The sequence below is a fragment of the Acanthaster planci genome, linkage group LG17 (assembly GCF_054643075.1).
Source record: "Acanthaster planci isolate LZ-2023a linkage group LG17, COTS_SCS, whole genome shotgun sequence".
Taxonomy (NCBI): Eukaryota; Metazoa; Echinodermata; class Asteroidea; order Valvatida; family Acanthasteridae; genus Acanthaster; species Acanthaster planci.
This window is the reverse complement of record NC_141793.1, coordinates 3,066,686-3,085,761: the sequence shown is the minus strand read 5'-3', so window position 1 is coordinate 3,085,761 and position 19,076 is coordinate 3,066,686. Positions and strand designations below refer to the sequence as shown.

The 19,076-nt window shown below is 43.8% G+C and overlaps 1 protein-coding gene across 8 annotated transcripts in view; it reads right to left on the bottom strand.

Annotated features, from left to right (window-relative positions):
• Nucleotides 1-644: 644 nt before the first annotated feature.
• LOC110982553 (ras-associated and pleckstrin homology domains-containing protein 1-like) overlaps nucleotides 645-19,076 on the bottom strand; it is a 52,064-nt gene continuing 33,632 nt past the window's right edge. For 6 of the 8 annotated variants that reach the window (XM_022241034.2, XM_022241041.2, XM_022241039.2 and 3 more), the window contains 11 exons: nucleotides 15,771-16,396; nucleotides 15,227-15,376; nucleotides 14,563-14,722; nucleotides 13,971-14,095; nucleotides 13,264-13,482; nucleotides 12,530-12,640; nucleotides 11,835-11,933; nucleotides 11,313-11,472; nucleotides 10,670-10,818; nucleotides 9,589-9,639; nucleotides 645-9,420 (listed from right to left, as the gene is read on the bottom strand). In XM_022241034.2, coding sequence (XP_022096726.2) covers nucleotides 7,786-9,420; nucleotides 9,589-9,639; nucleotides 10,670-10,818; nucleotides 11,313-11,472; nucleotides 11,835-11,933; nucleotides 12,530-12,640; nucleotides 13,264-13,482; nucleotides 13,971-14,095; nucleotides 14,563-14,722; nucleotides 15,227-15,376; nucleotides 15,771-16,396 — 3,485 coding nt within the window. In that variant the 3' untranslated portion in view covers nucleotides 645-7,785. The remainder of the gene's footprint in view (nucleotides 9,421-9,588; nucleotides 9,640-10,669; nucleotides 10,819-11,312; nucleotides 11,473-11,834; nucleotides 11,934-12,529; nucleotides 12,641-13,263; nucleotides 13,483-13,970; nucleotides 14,096-14,562; nucleotides 14,723-15,226; nucleotides 15,377-15,770; nucleotides 16,397-19,076) is intronic. The other 2 variants (XM_087148256.1, XM_022241036.2) reach the window with 2 other exon arrangements.

Genomic DNA, 19,076 nt, shown 5'->3' with positions numbered 1-19,076 from the left:
AAAAACCACGAATAAAAAAGAACAGCGAGTGACTCGGCCTTGGCCGCACACTTCCATGTGACGATACTCACTGGCATGTCCCAGTAAAAAATATTGTAAAAAATCCCTGATAAAACTTTTTTCTTAAAGTAACTTAACCAACTGGCTGCCATCTGGGTGCAGGATTTCGAACAATGTGACCTTTGATGTCACCATCGAAGAAGTGCTAAACCCGTTTCCCTTGCTTCAGATTCCCAAGATGATTGGAACGTAACCTGAATTAAATGGGGGGAGGGGCTTAGAAATTTTCAAATGTAACCTTGCATGGCTTTCCTGAAGGGTGGGGCTACATTTGGGGCTTTCCCACGTGTCTGGGAGGAAAGGAAATTAAAAAAACCTAATATCGTCTCTCACCTTTTTTCAAAAGAAAAAAAAATGGCTCATTCTATGGGGTCATGGCCCTGTTACCTCTCCCCCAGATGTCTCCCTTGAAGTTGAATGGCCTACACGTAAAAATCCATCATTTTTAAGCTCTTTTTCACTTTGTTTTAATTTGTATTTTTACAGGTGCATTTCCAATATTCTCTAATGCCAAGTCAGTTAAACATTACAGAGCTTACAAATTACCTGACAGACAAGAAACTTACACACACAGGATACAATGGTTCAATTTGAAAGTCGGCTATATATTTCTTCATACAAGTTTAGTTAATATATAATACATTGTACAACAAAGCATGATTGACCACTTGATAAATGACATTAATTTTCTGGAGAGCCAAACAGAATTATTTTTGAAAGAAAAAACAGCTGACAAATTTGATGAAGACTAATTCCCTGTTTCTTGGGGCTGTCTGCTTTATAGCTTTCAGGGGAATGGCACCTTGATACATTGAACAACGAGACAGGCAGGTAGGGAGTCGTTTTATGACTGATTAAAAACTGACACAAATTAATCAAAAAGCATCAAGTTCTCTTTTAATTGAAATAACAGTTTTTACTTACACACTATTAAGCCTATGCAGTAAAAATATTGTTTATGTAGGGAGTATCAACATAATGATCAAACACCCTTGTCACAAGATGTTGTCTTGTCACAGAGCCCCCTCAATTGTCTTCCACAAGAACGGAGTAGGCAAGAATTTATTAACCCCTGGAAGGATGGATCTATAAAATATTTTGACCTGTCTCACGGGGTAGTAACAGGGGTTAGATTTTGCAGGGGGGGGGACTTGGAAGTCCCTCATTCCTGGAAGGGGAGGCATGTTAGGATCTGAACTAAACCCTGCTCCCATGGAGTGAAAAGTAAAAACTTACCAAGGCAGACCATCCCCCAATAGCACAAGCTTTGGGGGGGGGGGGAGCATGCCCCCGTGCCCTCCTAAGTTATGCCATTATTACAGCATCAATACAACCACCTGCTAACAACCGGAACCCATGCTAAAGGCGTGTATAATACCTACTTTTTTGACTGGCAATTCAGCAACCGAAACAAGAGAGGGCAGTCTTTAAGTCCAAAGCGATATGAGCAATCTATGGATTTATTTTGAAATAACAATGTAACCAGCCTCTACAGCTAGTGATTATCAATTTGAAGCAATAAACCACATATATTGCCGGTAATAAATATAAGTAAAATATTCTAATAAAATACGCTGTTACTCTGCAGATCTAATATACATGTAGAGATTGTAAATATGTACTCCACTAATTGGTACTGCAGCACACTAGGAGATTATTACATTATGAAATGTACAAGGTCAGACACACATTTTGCACAAACTTATAAAAAATAAGAAAAAAAGGGGAAACAGGGAGAGGAAATGAGGGGAAAGGTTGTGCAGAATGAAAACTAATAAATACATGATCAAATATCCTGTGGTTAATTGCAACTCTCCACGATACAAGCCTCCGTGTACTGTCAACGTAGGGTGCTCTCACTACAGACGGCAATAATTCTCAGTTTTGTCTGGTTTTGTGACCTTTGATGAAAAGATGTTTCACCAAAGTACGTTTTAATCAGGGGTGGGGGAGCCATACTGTAATCAGCTGGGTCCTTCCTGATGAGGTTAGAATATATTGATAATGGAGAGGGCTGGAACTGGCCTTCTCATCTCAGTTTACAGTTGTCTTGGTACCCATTTCATAATGATAGCCTAATAACAAGTGTATGCAAACCAGTGAGCACAAAAAAACTCTTTGCACGCTCTCATCACAGGTTGTAAAGTAACCTCGTCAGCGGCACGGGGTCAATACCGATACAATAAGCACATTATTAAACCTTGCAGTAGATAAAGATTGTAGGGTCAGAGGTTAAACATTGGATAAACAGGCCAACTTTGACTTTAAATAGCAAGTGGTTTCCACAGTTACATGTAATATTTTGAGCTGTAGCCAGTTGAATTGGACACAGCCATATTGGAGGCCAAGTTCAATGCACATTCGCCCATGTGCAGGTCGGAGGTCACTGAGGTTCAGTGCCATGTTGGGCTGTGTCCAAATTTTGTGGCCACGGCCGGCAATAATGCATGTGCCTATGGAGGATGTCTTCCGCCAATAGCTGTAGCCAGTGGCTTCAACGGACACAACATAATTGCCAGCCAAAGCCACAACCTGTGGACATGGCCTCGATTAGCCTCAGCCTGTGCTGACCTAAGAGTCTAAGAAACCAGCCAAGTCTCATTGACCTCCACACAGAGAAAGCTCCCAAGTTTGACTGAGCAATGACACACTGAGTTTGTGTCAAGGAGGCCACCCAATTAGGGATGAACAAGCACACACGGGTAAGTCAGGGCTTCTTTTGGCATTTTCCAGACACAAAAGATGGCACCTACCTCCTCTGTAGAAAACTGGGAATTTTGAGGTGTAAATTTCAGGAAAAAGAGATGTTGGTATTGAGAGACTGACCAAACTGGGCATGAGTTTTTATACAATTGGAACATGATTCACAACAGCAGATGAAAAAGGAAAAATACAAAATAAATAAAAATCAATGAGCTACATACACATATTTTATCCACATGATACCAAACCAAAACACACAAAAAAATCATCACTGTACATTTTTCACACAAGCATGGCAAGACATATCTACAGACAGGTCAATCATGGTGTGCAGTCCTCACTTGGCACGGAAAAAACTCTATTAAGAACATCCCAATAATAATAACGCAAGACGATAACCACAGCCAAGCTGCATTAAACAAGTTTCAGCAATGGTAACTTGTTTTTCTTGAAATGATGTCTTTGAAACTCCAGGCTCAATGTATTTTTTCTGTTGGACCTTGCTTAATGTAACCCCTCCCCCGAACTTCTTTTTGTGACTCCGCCCCTTCGATTCGCCACCATGTGCCAAACACTAAACCCATATAAAGAGAAATCTGAAAAACACTAATATTGTGCTACAGAATATTCCAGAAGGGTACGATATACAGCAATGTCTTGTGGATGACGTGATTAATTTGAGATACGAAAGCAACGAGAGATGGTCCTGTCCTGGAGTTTGGACTACCTGAGGGCTAGAATCTCCATAGTTTGCAATGTGGAGACCAAACTGCCTGGAGAGATGCAAACGCTGACTTGCCTGGGACAGCCGACCCTCCAGACCCAATTTGAAACAACAATGCAAAACCCTCACACTCATCCCAATGTGTTGCCAGGTTTGTTGAAAATTTTGACCATTTTTAAACAAAAGCTAAACAGAAAAATCCTCGATCAAACAACGGAGCTGCCAAGCTCTGCTTCATGCTTTCATTCAAGCAGACAGCTCACTTTAGACAGGCAAAATATTTACGCCACTGGTTTTGAAACCACAGGACCAAAACGCGATGAACATTTCTCCAGACGACAGGGGAATTCCATCACAGATTTGGTTCAATGTAGTGTTTGGTTCAAATAATTTTTCGTGAGGAAACACTGCATGAGTTTGAACAGAACTCGAACATTTGAAATGAGTTGTTTGAAAGAAGTGCCAATGCTACCAATTTTGCGATCTATCACACAAATATTTTCAAACATGAGACTCATGATTCCGTGCTTTTTAAGCTGAAAAACAGACCAATGCGTGTTACAGCAATATAAAGCGAAAAACACAAAACTACATATTTGGAGTTCAGTGTCAGCCAGACAGTCCTTGCCATTTTTCTTGTTCTGAATGCATGACACATATTTCATTCTGCAAACATTTGGTGTAAAAGCTCGAAGAGACAATTTACGTTGTTGTAAACCAAAACTAAAACCAAAGTAAACTAAGCAAAAAAATAAATAAATTGCACAGTGCAACTGGCAGACTTGTCCAAGTCAGCTGATATGTGGATTTAAATCTAAGTGTGCTATAGTGCAGCGCTTTGTATAAAAAACCTTTGGGTTTTCAGCATTTAAGCTTATGAAAGCAGCATACATATTTTGTCAAACTATGAAAAATATTTGTTCAAAGTCTACAATTTTTAAAATGTTTCAAAATGATGCTGCTAAGTTTGAGATCATCTCAATGTGGAATGGAGATGTTGATGACTTGGACATGTCTGCAAAGTATGACAAACAAAAAAATAGCCAATACAACCATGCAAACTCATAAACTTCATCGGAAATGCACAGCCCATATCTTGATCGGACGATCCCAGGAGGCACACACTGAGCGTGTGCAGTGCGTAGCATCAGAAAAAGATCATGCAGAGCTGCAGAGAGAGGGGCAAGATGGCGTCCGAACCTTCACCCCGGAGCCCTGCAAAAACCCTCCATCCCAACCAGTTTTCTTCCATTTCCTGTTCACCCTCTGCAGGATTCCCTTTTACCAGTTGTTTACTTACTTGTAAGCAACTGTGTCTTGAAGAACAGGAAAACAAGTCTACAGTTTGGGATGGAGCCGGCAGTACCCTGGGGTCGAGGTTGTCGGACACAAGATACATGCCACGACTAGATGTAATACTGCATGCGTGACCACGGCACATGCTGGTCCCCATGATTTGCAAAATCAGCTCTCTGTGTCCTGTGAGGTGCAAAACAAAGAGACTCATGAATTTCATACGCAAAGACCACAAGCTGCACATAATTATGACACAATGCACTATCTGCACAAAATTGACAGTGGGGTTAAACAGCTCGTTGTTACTAACAGACAGGGAGTACGTTGAAGTTTGTATCCATAAAAAGTGCCTCCCCCTTCCGCCAAACACATCGTGTTTCTCAAGCTTTGTGGAAGTGATCGGATTGGCAAGTCTTTAGTGCTGCGACCAGACACGATAAGCACAGAAAAATGTGGCCCGACAAGATGTTTCCACGTATACTGCTTGAGTCAGCATTTCAGCTTGATTTGTGCTAATGTTTTCAGCGATGTGACACAATGCCAGCTTAGAGGCCCTTTCTCCAAATCCATTTGCATGTACATGCATTTGCCCATTTCAATCAAGGGTTAGCCAAGGGTCAAGGTGCTTGTGTCTCATTTTACAACTGCATAGCAGGAAACGCTCAATTAATTACAGTGCTATTCGCAATTCCAAACTGAGAAACTGTTCAAAGCAGTGTAACACCTCGTCTCGGCCAGTCACTCATTTGTCTGAGCACAACAAATTTTGTCCGGAAAAGCTCCCTTTGAAAAACCCCCACCTGGCCCAAGTCAAATTCTCTGATGTACATTTAGTGTTTAGATCCCCTCAACTTTGGAGAGGAGGGCCGGTATATAAGTGAAGTCCCACTCTTTTCTTGAGGCAGAAACCAAACCCCAATTGGCCGGTTCCTGACTGATGCCAGCAAATGATCCCCTTCAAGTTTGGAGAGGAAGGCCGGTATATAAAAGCCAAGTGAAGTCCCACTCTTTTCTTGAGGCAGAAACCAAACCCCAATTGGCCGGTTCCTGACTGATGCCAGCAAATGATCCCCTTCAAGTTTCAGTGATCTCAATGTTGGTGTTAAAAATGAGATATGACATGAACGTTCACAAAGGGGCACAAAATCAATGGAATGAAAATAAAAACACTGAAACCAATGATGATAAATGGATTACGAAACCGCACACCACGAGTGACATCTAAGTACCATAAGAAGTGAAATGTTAGGTAGTGCCATTTGTGTCGCTTTGGGAACTGCTGAGTGGAAAATGAGAAGCTTTGAGTATCAACCAAAAAAAACCCCCACTGGATCAGTACGTACAAGGAGATGAAGCTGCTGGGCCAACCTATGGCTGTGTCCAAATGCCATGGCTGTGGCTTGGTAAAACACGTGTGTCTATGGAAACCACTTCTTAGCGGCTACTGCCAGTTCCCAATAGACTCGCGTGTCACTGCGAGCCGCAGCCAAAACATTCGGCCAAGCCTCTGATTAATTCTTGTTTTAGTGGCCCTGTGAGACTGTTTCTGGTTACAGGAAAACCCGCCCCCCACAGTCTAAGTGGTTCAGTTTTAGGGTTTGGTCCAACTGCAGAGACTGTGGAGAAAGGTTCTGAAACGAGAGTCAACTCAAAAATAGGAGAAACAATATCAGAAATGAACTTTTAATGAGTTTGCATGTGTCTTTCAATAGTTGTGTCTATTAAATGATGGCTGACCGATTCCGTACTTACTGCCATCGATTATCCTAAGTACATTCAGCTAATGATGCATGCAGATTATCTAATGGTTTAACTTTCCGAGATACATGTATATATACGTCATAAATAGGTAGAAAATCTAATAAATTTGTAAATAGAAATTTAGTTACTTATTTTACAGTTGCTCGTGAAAAAATACTGATGATTTGACTGTTTTTAAATCCTTTGAATTGTATTATTGTAGAGTCGCTATTTGCCTGGTTACAATGGCCCTATAAATACAGCATGATTTTGATAAAGTCCACAAAGACTCCATTTTCTAAATTATTTAGACCAACATTCAAAAACCGACAATGTGTACAAAAAGATTAGTTTTTATAAAACATTAAAGAAAGACTTTTGTTTAAAGCTTACTGTCAGATTTTTACCAATTGGGCTACACTCTTTGCTGTAAGAAGGGGAAAACCTCAAATTGGGCACTTTTAATGATTTCAAATTCTTCTGTCCAATATCTTCAGAATCTGGAGAACTCTACTGCATTAAACAATAAATGTACAAGTGTTTACTGTATTTTGTTCTGTACAAAAATATTTGTAATCAAGTTATTAAAACACATCGTATCAGACTGACTTGCTTCAAATATTTGCATATTGTACAAATACATGAAGATGTTTTGCATTTGGGGCAAGATTTCCTTTTGTGACGAAATCTTTCCCCAATGCAATGCAAAATAGTCTGAATTTCCAGTAGCTAAAATTTCTTCAAATGCAGTAATTATTCTGACTAAAATAAATCTCTGTAATACTGAGCCTCATTTCAATATTTACCCTGCTACCAAAAGCATTTTCCACAACTTTTAACAACAGCCGACTTTTTTTTATATTACCCCTAAAAATGTGTCCAATTTGCAAGACAAACAAAAATTGATGACAAAAAAATGTTACTGAAGAACGGGAACATGTGGTGTGCAATGTCTGTCGTGTCATTTCTTCTAAGAGCCACTTTTGCAGCTTTTTTGCAAAGAGGGACAGAGGCAGGGCTGATATCAACTACAAGAGCATTCATGTTTCAATTGCCCAAGTTGCCAAAAACAAAAAGAACTTAGAAAAGAAAAATGTCGCCTTTAATATCAACAGGCAAGATTAGCACAAAGCTTCCACTTTTTTGTAATGCAAAAACAAAAACAAAATTGAGGTGGGAGAAAATACTTCGAGAACTTGAGTAGAAATGAGGCTCTTTTTCTTGAGAAAAATATGGCGGAAATTTAATATTTAATTCTGCCATCATGTTGCCCTTTGGGGTGGGGATGGGGGTTGTTTTCTGTCCCCCGTTGTCAGTTGGGTTGTGCCATCTCTCCTTGGGGGTGGGGGCGGTTTTGCTCCCTTATTGGAACCGCTTCTTTTGACTTGGGACCCTGCTGTGAATGCCCTTTTTAGCTGGGCGGTTGGGGAAGGGGGCAAGACAAAAATTCCCCCAGGGGAGGCAGGGGAAGAGGGTGGGGAGTCCCTGACTCTTGGGGATGCGGGGCCCTCCCTTGGGCGGTGGTTAGATTTTGGTGGGGTGCCAGGGGAGGTGGGTGGATACTGTGCCCTGCTTGGGACGGGCGATCCCTGCTTGCAAGCCAATTGTGTCTTAGGGGGGTTACTGAATGTCGTCATGCTGTCTCTGGGCGATATGGGGGATACAGAATGCATTTTGGGAGATGAGGGGCCCCCTGGCCTAGTGATATTTTGCTGCGTTGCTGTTTCTTGCTTTAGCGGCTTGGGCCTAGGGGACAGAGGGGGCCGCGGGGAAACAGGGGGTTTCCCTGCAGGACCCCCGGGCTTGGGCTTGACGAGAGCGCTGTTGAGTTCGGCAAGGAAAGAGGAATTGGCTTGCCTTGGTGGTCCTTGCTGGGCTGGTGGCTGCTGGGGGTGACCGTAGCCGTTACTCTGGGTCGATGGCGTGGTGGGGAGTGCCCTGGGCTGTCTTGCTGTGCTGTAGAACCCTCCGCTTGCCAGCTGATGAATTGTGTTGATGTTAGAAGTGTTAGGGGGTGAGAACGTGGTGTGAGGAAGTGTGGTGTGAGGAAGCGGGGGTGAGTAAGAGCTGGGGGTGAAGGAGCAAGAGCGAGGGGGTTGCTGAGGGTGGGAGGCAGTGGGGGATTGAAAGGTGGAGGAAACTGGGGCTTGTGACTGGGACGCAAAGGAGGTCTTGGAGAAGGACTGGGAAGGCGGGGTGGGGTTTTGAGGTGAGGTATTCAAGATGGGCTTGAGGGGGGAACTGGGGGGTGATGCAATGGGTTCCTTTTCAGCGGCGCGGCCTCGCACGGGGATTTTCTCTTCCAGCACCTCCTTAAACTGCACCCTCTTGCTCTCGCTCCGCCCCAGGTTAGTGTCCCTCGGCCGTGAGCTAATGATGGACGAAGTCTGTTTGGCACAACTACTATCAGAGCCCGGCGAGGTTTTGTTAGTAGAAGATGACAGGCAAGACGATGAAGGAGAAGAGGAAAAGGTGGGCTTGGGAGCGACGGGAGGAGGATTACTCCTCGCCTCGCATCCCGAGAAGCTGCTTGGGGACGATGTCCAAGAGGAGGGCGAGGATGAAGGTGATGATGATGTGGAGAATGACGGTGACATTGGGCTGACTTTGACCGTCACCGCCTCAGCATTGCGAGCCGTCACGTGGACATGGACAGGCCCAGCGTTGGAGTTGTTGAGGTTGGGCTTGGGGCCCAACGGAGCTGGGAGTTTGTAAAATGCTGGGCGCGCATGTACCTGGCTCTGCTGCCGGTCCAGCTGGGTAGGCTCTTGGTCGTGGGCCAGGTTCATTTCCAGCTCCATCAGGGTCCGCTCCACATCGTCGTTGTCATTGGGGGTCTGCCGCTGAGTTGTGGGATGCGACTGGGACACTAGCGGCGCTTTGAACTGGAACGTTCCCTGATGAGCCAAATAAAGATAACACCAACTTTAACAATCAGTCCCACATAATTTGTCTCAAGGGGATTTCTCCAAAGACCTTGCATGTAATGGACTGGTGTCCAGTGGCATATTTTTAGTGAAGGCATATGCCCGTGAAACAATGCACAACCACTCCAGTTCACCCACCTCATCTGGAATCCTTTCTCCTGGCCCTGGTGATCTCCCACAATAGCGATCCTGTAAGACGAAGCCAAAGGAAGTTATTTTTGTTCTCTCACAAAGCTTCGATCTTACAGTGCCTGCAACCTACCAAACTGGATTGAAAGGCCTCTTTGTTGACTGTGTCATGGCAAGGAGTGCCATACTTAACTTAAAACCAAAGATCATACAGCGCCAAGTGGTGGCACAAGATGGAGAACTCTGCCAAAAAGGCGTAATCACCATGGGTGCCATTCGAGTGTGAACATTAATGCATAGGCGCAGGCATACCAGGTGTGCGTACCTGTCGCAGGCATATTCCTACCCAAACGGTGCCCGTGCAATTACAACGTTTTACGGGTATTCACGGTGAAGTTCTCCATTCTGCACCACAATGAGTCACTCTACGATCTTTGCTTAAAATTTCACTGAAAACTCATCAGAGAGGACACGTTATATTAATCGAGAACGACCACAGCATTGGTGACTTCCCCTCCATGACCTTAGACACCCCCCCACTGTTCTGCCTTGTGCATTTTGTGCACCAAACGTCTTTCTTCTGCCCAACGGGATAATTTACAATAGTGGTTACTGCATGTCCGGGTAAACCTGTTTCCACTTGCACTGTGATTTTTTTGCACTGTAATGGATGGGGGAGGAAACCTGGGGCATGTCCAAGCATTGGCCATTTGTCGATGACTTGCAAATTTTCCCCGCTGACCTCGGCAATAACTATATCCAAGAGCCAAGCAAAATTGACTGGTAGTTGGCAAATGGCTGCTGCTCATAATTTGTCTGTCAATGCATGGCTTGAGCAAAATACACCATTACAACCTCAGTGTTGGTCACCGTTTAAAACTAAAGGTGTGTTTTAATGTGCAATGTGTACTCAAATGTCGACACAACTTCTAAGCAATAATGTTGGCAAATCAGGCGGGTTGACTCCCCTTGGTAGAGCCAAATCATTGGCCTCAGTGAACTGATCACGTCCATTAGATGTACCATCAGTACCGGCACCTTTGTGCATGGTGCCCCCAAAGGAAGGTCTGGTGGATTTTTTGCCTCTTACCAGGTTTGGCGAGTCGACTTTACTCTCTTTCTCTTTGCCTTTCTTCCAGGCACTGGCAAACATGTTGCCCATGCTGCTCTGACGGGTTGGTAAGGTGTTCACCTGCACTGGAGGTACGCTCAGGGTGCTCCCACTGGGACTAACACCTGCTGATATAAAAAGTCAACAGGTGACTATTTAGAGAAAATTTAGTAGTTCTAAGTAGCCCAAACCAATAACTATCTGGTTTTCCATTCTAAAAACTTTTCTAACAAACTCTTTCGGCTTGAAATGATCTGGAAACAGCTTGTCAATTAGTACCCCTCAGAGGTCAATGCAGGGCAGATTCTACAGAAACTCAGCCTAAATATAGACAATGCTTTTTCAACTTTTTTCAAAAGCATCTGATGAGTTTAATTATTGGTATATCATACCAGTGCTGTAAATAACTACTTTGTCATGGGCCTGGTCAAAGAAAAACCATAATTTTTCTGCATCGTGGGTCAAAATCTTGACACTTTATGAGAAAGGTTGGTCCAAATTCACAGAATTGGTTTGAGAATGCATTCAAGGCATAACCCTCCAAACTCATACAGAAAAAAAAGTTCTCTCTCCATCCCTTCTCCCTCCCGATTCCCCACCCCTTTGGGGGAAAATCCATTACCCAGGGAGCTCTGCGTGCTGTGGGAGCTGGCACTGGAGTGCATGCTGGAGATGGAGGAGCTGTCACCCAGGCTGCTCGTGGACATGCTCTCCACGCTGGAGGAGTAGTCCACCATCTCCCGCTGGGTCTCCGTGTAGTTGCTCAGCATCACCCGTCCGTACTGCAGCCAGAAGTTCAACAGAAATGACAGGGGAGTCAGGGCCACATTTCAAGGAGCAGCTGGGGGAGACAGTCCTGCTTAGCACATATATGTAGTGAGGAATGAACTTGGAAGACTGTGTGGAACTCTGACATTGGGTTTAGGAAAAGCGAGTCATGCAGAAACTCTGGTGATACCCACCACTGCTTTATACGTGTCTGGCTGAGGTCTGCCTGAGCTAACTTTTCCAAACAACAGTCGCCTACCATTTTTTACTTTTCCCAATCAACTCAGTGAAACCCGACAGTAGTAAAAACCCATAAACACACAGAAAACCCTTAATGCTAAAACGTTCAGCTTATGTGGTGCAATGTGCCTTCTACCTTAGCTATCCTGATGCCAGCCATCCACCTCTGGCAGGTGCGGTAGTCCTCTGCTGACAGATACTTGGTGTACTTGGACTTCTGCTGCAGCTGGGGGTGCTGTGAGTGAGCAAAGAATAACAGGTTATCACATCAGCACTTATCACAACAGACAACTCCATCCACACCAAAGCAGGTAACCCCCCCATCAAATTTTAGACTGCACAAACTCAGCAAACAAGCCACACGGGGAAACTGAGTACGTGCTTACATGTTAATCGTATTGATGAAATCAATCAAGAAATCGACAAGAGCAGGGTTTGAGCCTGCCACCTCCTGGACACTGTACTGACATTCTAGCAACTAAGCAACCTAGCCCTGGGTAAGCAGTTCTTCCCATTTGGTAATATGTTTGGTTTCTGACTAGTGCTCCTTGAATGAAGATATCACCAGCTGAAGCGGAACTGCCAACACAACGCTGGGTAACTCAGTGGGTGGAGCACCAGTATGGTATTTCAAGTCACAGGTTGACATCCCACTCCAGTGAATTGAATTGCTCATCGTCATTAATCACTATGGATTTCAATAGCTCAACTGCATAATTCTAAGAGTCTACTGTCCACAAATTCTAAAACGATTTGCCCAATCTACGGGGTAAACATATGAGAAGACTAATGAGAGGGGGTTTTGGATCCTCTTTGCAACAGAAATCTTACCTTGAGAGCAAAGCAGTGGTCAGACGGTGCCTTGTACTTCTTTCTCCATCCCACACCATTGTAGACATTCACATGTTCAAACTGTACCAAGCACACAAGGTCCTTTGAGGACTGCAGAAAGGAAAAGCATGACGAAAAATATTGTAACATAGCTGTATCTGTCATACAGTACACTTGTCATCAATGTGGAAAAATATTATTAAAATATCCTGGTAGATCAGCAAGTACAGTATTGCTTAACCCCATAAACACGTACGTGTACTAGTCCAGCTCTAAAAAAAGGAATGATGTCATTTTACTTTGAAGTTTTAGAGACTCATTCGTGGTCATTTATAGAGTCATTTGTGGTCATTTCAGAGAGTCATTCACGGCCATTTTTAGAGAGTCATTTGTGGTCATTTAAAGAATCATTTATGGTCATTTTTAGAGAGTAATTTATGGTCATTTATAGAATCATTTCTGGTCATTTTAGAGAGTCATTCATGGCCATTTTTAGAGAGTCATTTGTGGTCAATTTTAGCATCATTTGTGTTATTTGTATTATTGAGTTATTTGTGGTCATTTATAGAGTCATTTCATGGTCATTTTTTGGAGTAATTTGTTGTCATTTTCAGAAAGTCCTTCATGCTCATGTAGAGAGTCATTCATGCTAATTTAGAGTCATTTGTGGTCATACAGCTTTCACACACCTTTAACAACCCCCCCTTGAACTTACAGGGACTTCTGGTACTAACCTTGGATTTCCCCTTGGGTGTGTAGTATAACCCAGATGCTCTCAAAACGAAGAAGTACTTCTTCCAGGACTTCTTGCCCTCCGCCTTCAGAAAGAGCGGGCCTTCGATCTCGGGGACGCCCTGCCTCCCCTCCGAGAAGAACTCGTCTATCAGGCTCTGCTTGGACTTCTCGGCAAACTCGGTGGCCACTTGGGAGGTGTGGGACGACAGGAGGAAATTCTGCGGGTGGTCACAAGCCGCCCGAAAAAAAAAAGAGAACGTGATAAATTGGGGCACTTACTGGAGCTTGTAATTCTACAAGCTTGTTTGCTAAACCTCAAAGGGAAAATGACAGGTGTTTCTGTCATCAACAGGCTGTGGCCTAAATGAACTGGCTATGGGAAGAGGCTACAGCAGAAGCCAGTGGTTTATTTCAGCCCCAGCCAAGACAAGTGGACAAAGCCTCAGACAGACCAAAGACATAGAAGGGGATGGGAATAAGCCTACGTACTGATGAGATCTCTCTTTGTTTACATGTGCCCATTTCTATGGAGCCAGTGGGGGCCCACAGTCTACTAAGCCCCACAGGAAAGTATGTTGTCAGTAGTACAGGCTTCTGTCAAACCTGCAACTTCCAGAATACGACAGTGGTTCGCCACAAACCGAGCTATCCAGAAGTCGCCAACTTTACCATTTTAAGTTGGAGGAAGTCAATCGATTTTTCTCACCTGTGGATTTCTGAAGACGGCATACTTCTCCCTCCGCTCCGAGAAGAGGAGTCGGCTGGTCGTGTCTCGCTTCCAGTGCAGCAAGACGTCGGTCACAAGATGCTCGTGATCTTCTAAAACTCGCTCTGAGGAAGGAGAACAATTCAACAGAGAGGAGTAAAAGGAAGGCATCAACCCGAACTGGTTTTAGCACTATCAGAAGAGTTAAACTGGGAACTTTAACAACTCCTCACCGCCATCTCTATGTGGACCTCTTTTTGTTCTCTCCTCCATAAGGAGCACTCTACATGTCCATCTTCTTTCCCATATCCCTTCCCTGACAGATTAATGAGCATTATTGGCGTGCTTAGAGCAACAACACTTTTTATTCTTCGTTGTGGATCTGGGCTCAATTTCAGGAAGCTAACGATTGGCAAAATACAGTGTAGTAGATTTTTGTGACCCAGCAAAAATACGGTGAGAACCGGTCTCAAGTAATATACACTGCACGGCTCTTTGGCCGGTAAACTGCCTCTGGTTGGCATTTATGTCCTGTGCACATTTCGTGTCCTTGGCCAGTCTCGTGACACCTGCCCTAGTTGATCACACTCACCCATGTACAGTTCGGGTATCTGCTCCACCAGGGCCCAGTCGGCCTTCTCCTCCAGGTGGTTCTTGTCCACCAGCGTGTGGACGATCTGCCGACACGTCATGGTCTCGTCAGCAAACAGCGTCTTGGAGCTGCCGTCCTCACTGTACACCCTGATGATCAGCTGTAACAGTTTTTTCAGGAGGGAAAAAAGAGGGCAGAACATCTTTAACAATGTCCAAAGTTTCTTTCCGCTATTTTTTCATTAAAACCCTGCGGAACAGTTGGTCTTTTTTTTTCTTATTAACTCGCACGCGGCATCCTTTAATGTTTTATTACTTTCTAATCTTCTATCAAAAGATGACTCTTCAAGAAAATCACCTCAAAAGATTTCTTTTATTGCAACTGACGTGAATCGAACGGAGGGAAATGGGAAACAGAAGAAAAAAGGAACTGGCAGTGAATGGGTGAAGTTGGGTGTGTCAATGATGATTTGTTTCTAAAACTCAAACAGAAGTATCTTAATTAAAGAATCTGGCAAGGGCAATTAGGGAAAGGAAGCGCTTTGGAGACGGAAACTGGTTCTGCGGTCATAAGCAATTGCTAACCGCTTCTGTAAGCTGGAGGCTTTTATCTGGCAGAGTCCCAATTTGGAGAACGAGGGGGTTTAGGAAGAGGGGCTACTTACTTTCTGTACCCTGGCCTTCTTGAGTTTCTCCAGGGCAATCTTGATCTTCTCAGCCTTCAGCTTGGCCGCCTTCTCCTCCTCGGTTAGGCTGGTGTCGCTGGCCAGCTGGGCCTCGATGTCCTGTAGCTTGACCCGCACGCTCATGGAATACTGCAGATTAACCACACCGTCCACATTTCTCTTATTCAATACTGATCTGGTTATATGTGAAGGCCAAATTAATTGACTATGGCTTGAAATTCCGCACTATTCTCTGCAGCCACTATCCAAACAGCTATGTGTAATTTCAATAATAAAAGAGTTTCATCAGAAAGAGCAAGTGTTTCAAATATTGACACCCTGAAATCTAAAATCTTATCTTTGGTCAGGTCACACATTTTTGCAACAATAGTTGTGTAGGTTTTTTTCTTACTTTCACCAATAACTGTCAGTACCTGAGTAAATGAGCCTACCCACCCAACTTAGAATGTACTTGACAACAGGGCTGGATTTTAGACCTAGAGGAGCAAACTGGCCGATGCTACTGTGATATAATGTTACTCACCGGGGTCTGCCCGGGGCTGATTGGAGACATGGGTGTCAGTGAACTTGGCGTTGCTGATTTTGCTGGGGTCCCGCCTCCCATTTCTATCGATAGTGACGCTGGTGCTGTCTTCTGTGAGGACGGGGGTGCTGTGACAACTGACGGGGGTGGGGGAATAGCGCACACAAACGTCGAATTGGGAATCGGGGCTGTGTCCGCAGTTTGAGACTTAGGGGGAAGAGGTGGGGCTGCCTGTGGGGGTTCAGGTGGGGGTGAGGGCATCTGGTTGTCCGGGATGTCAGCCGGGGGTGGCGGGGGAGGTGGCGGAGGGGGCAGGGGCATCTCACTGTCAACAGCGTCGGAAGTCGCCTGTGGGGGAGGGGGTGGCATGGCCACGTCCTCCTCCCCTGGCGTCACAGCCAGGCCGAGAGGGGTATTACCAGTGACGGGGGGCGTGGCCGGCACAGTGTGGATGACGGGCGGGGCCCGGGTCACTGAGGCGGCGCCGGTGCTGTCTGTGACATTGTAGCTGGGGAACTGTGGGGTGGTGTCACCCTTGGAGTCGCAGTCTTGCATCTGAGCATTAAGGCTCTGCTCCATTTGGCACAGGTCGCCCAGGAGGGCGTCCAAGTCCACATCTGGTGAGTCTATCGATTTGAAAAAGTACAAAAAACTATCATGAAGTTCTCAATTAACTTCAACAACACAATCTGATAAACTGTTCTAATACATTTGGCTTAGTCATTCTGGCGATGAACACTGTAGGGGTTGTGACAGTAACTAAACCCCTTGAGAAATTGGAGGTGTACACTTAACCTTTTTCATCACATTATAGACTAGTGAATAGACATCAGCAACTTACCAAACCTGACATCTCAAAGACATGTATATATAACTTCGCGAGACTAGAAATGCATGGAATGAATTCCTAGAAATACACAAGCTGCAGATGATTGCAGTACAACATTTGATGCATGTACATGTGCGTAAATATAAAGGGTTGCAGAGTGTGGACATGTGTATTGGGGATCTTAGTTACATACAGTTGATATTCTTTGCAGCATTTGAATTGTATTTCAATTGCAGAGTCCGAATTGCATAGATTGATGAGTTCAATATTAATAACGTGCAAATCACAAAGCATGCAGTCATTTTCTAGTGCAGAAAACATGCCAAATAAATCCAGCTACATGTATTCATTACAAAGGTTGGCTTCAGAAAATAAAGTCTGTACGAAACACACACACATGCGCTCTAAAGCTTTTTACAACTTGGTACATATCAGAGCAAGAACTGGCACTGTATATGTCTACAACCTCTTCCCCTTTTCCTCAAATAGCCACACATTATATCTGATGGAATCTAACCATTTCAAAATGCCATGCCTGCTGCATCTAACAAAATCCACCAACTATTCATTGGAAATATCACATATTTTTTCTCTGTTGGATGCTGCTAGACACAGCAGAAAAGTGAACTAAAGTTGAACAATCAATGGGACAACAAGCTAGACAAAAAATTTATAATTTCCTGTTTTTTGGGGGGGGGGAAGTTGTGAGAAACTTCCTGAATCCTCCAAATCCTTTACAATGCAGGAAAAAAAGGCACTTGTTAGTTTAAAGGAACAGCAAGAGCATCAAATCTAGTAACAGATGCATGGCTGTGCCAAACCCAACAAATCTTCCTAAACTTCTTGATAGATTTTGAAAGACCTGGGATGGTCACTGTAAATACACAAACACATGAATATCCCATACTCGTACATTTCATGCCAGCCATGTGCAGTATCAATGAAACAGAGGCCAAGCCAATTCATATGAAACGTGAATAATTTCTTGGACAGGGTAGTCGAGTTCCTGCAGCACATCTCAGGAACTCCTTCAAAGTTACAATTACTTCCCTTTTGCTTATCAACTCCGATTCCTGTTTGGCAGACAGCTGACAGTTTCAATCACGGTAAGTTTTCACTCCATTTTTAAAACCTAGCACCAACTGTAGGAGAGAGTAATTTACTTGGACGCCAAAAGTACACAGTAAGTGCTGCTACTCAAACAATGCCAGAAGTATGATTTTTAAAAACATGTTATGTTTTCTATACCATCTATCAAGAAATTAACAAATTGCCCAATTCGACAAGCAATATAAAGGTCAAACGGAATGTCAAAGCCCATCCGGTGGGATTAACAAGTTCCACTAGTTGACAGTGACTGATTCACAAACAACCATCACGGGCCCACAGGAAATTGCATTTGAGACAGCTAACGAAGAGTTCCTCCTTGAGTAGGAAAGAGCTGTATAGTGTGGGGCTCTGGGGGTCCATTAACGTCTTCCGCTGTGGATTAACCAACTCGGCATGGGCCAAGTTTGTGGAAAGGTTGTCTAAGATGAGCCAAGCCTCTCAATGTACATGTACATGTAGGTGCCAGCAATTGCAAAATGTGGGCCTTATTGTTATGCAATAATGGGCAATCTTTACAGTACATAAAATAACGAGCATCTACTTTCTACACAGATAACCACACATTTCTACTTTATTCTGCAAAACTGAGATGGCTCACTGTGATCCAAAACTGTATCTACAGTAACCTGTCATTGTCCAATCTCATTGCTGCCCTGTATTAAAAGCTAACACCGACATGCACATAATGGACAATTTTGGGCCAGGGCACGCTTGCAGCAAATGTGGTAGTAAAACCAATTTGATGTCACAAAACATTTTGCAGCCAAATTGGAAGGTGTTCAACTTTTGCAAATTTGAGATTTGGAGCTTTTCAAAATGGAGGTAGCAAGTAAACCACATAGGTTTGTGCAAGCACCATGGATATATCTCTTTTTTTTAGTATATAAGATTCTGAAAAGAACCGGTGGTACTCAAACGTTTCGGACAGTATGCTCTGTCCGTGGTCAGGAGACACAAATTTGCATGTATATCTGATCTGCTGTCAAAATGTGGACTTCATATTCACTTTCATGCTTAATACGGAACAGTCTACGGTTCTCTTGTTTGAGTTCAACTTCTGTCATAACTCTCCCCCCCCCAAAAAAAACAGAAAGACCACAACCTCTAAAATTCACCAACACATTACGTTCATGCCCCAAACAGTTCCATGTCTCCTTCAAACTGTCTCACTGTTCCTGACAGAAACATGCAACACACTGTTCTTGATACAAATCTGACTATTTGACTGCAAACACATGTGACGCTGCAATCAAGAAATTGCTTTATTTCACTTAGACAAATTGAGGAACAAACCTGCTAGAAATACACATTTTCAATTCGCCACATCCTCTCTGAAAGCTTATCTCGACACTTCATTAGCTGAAAGC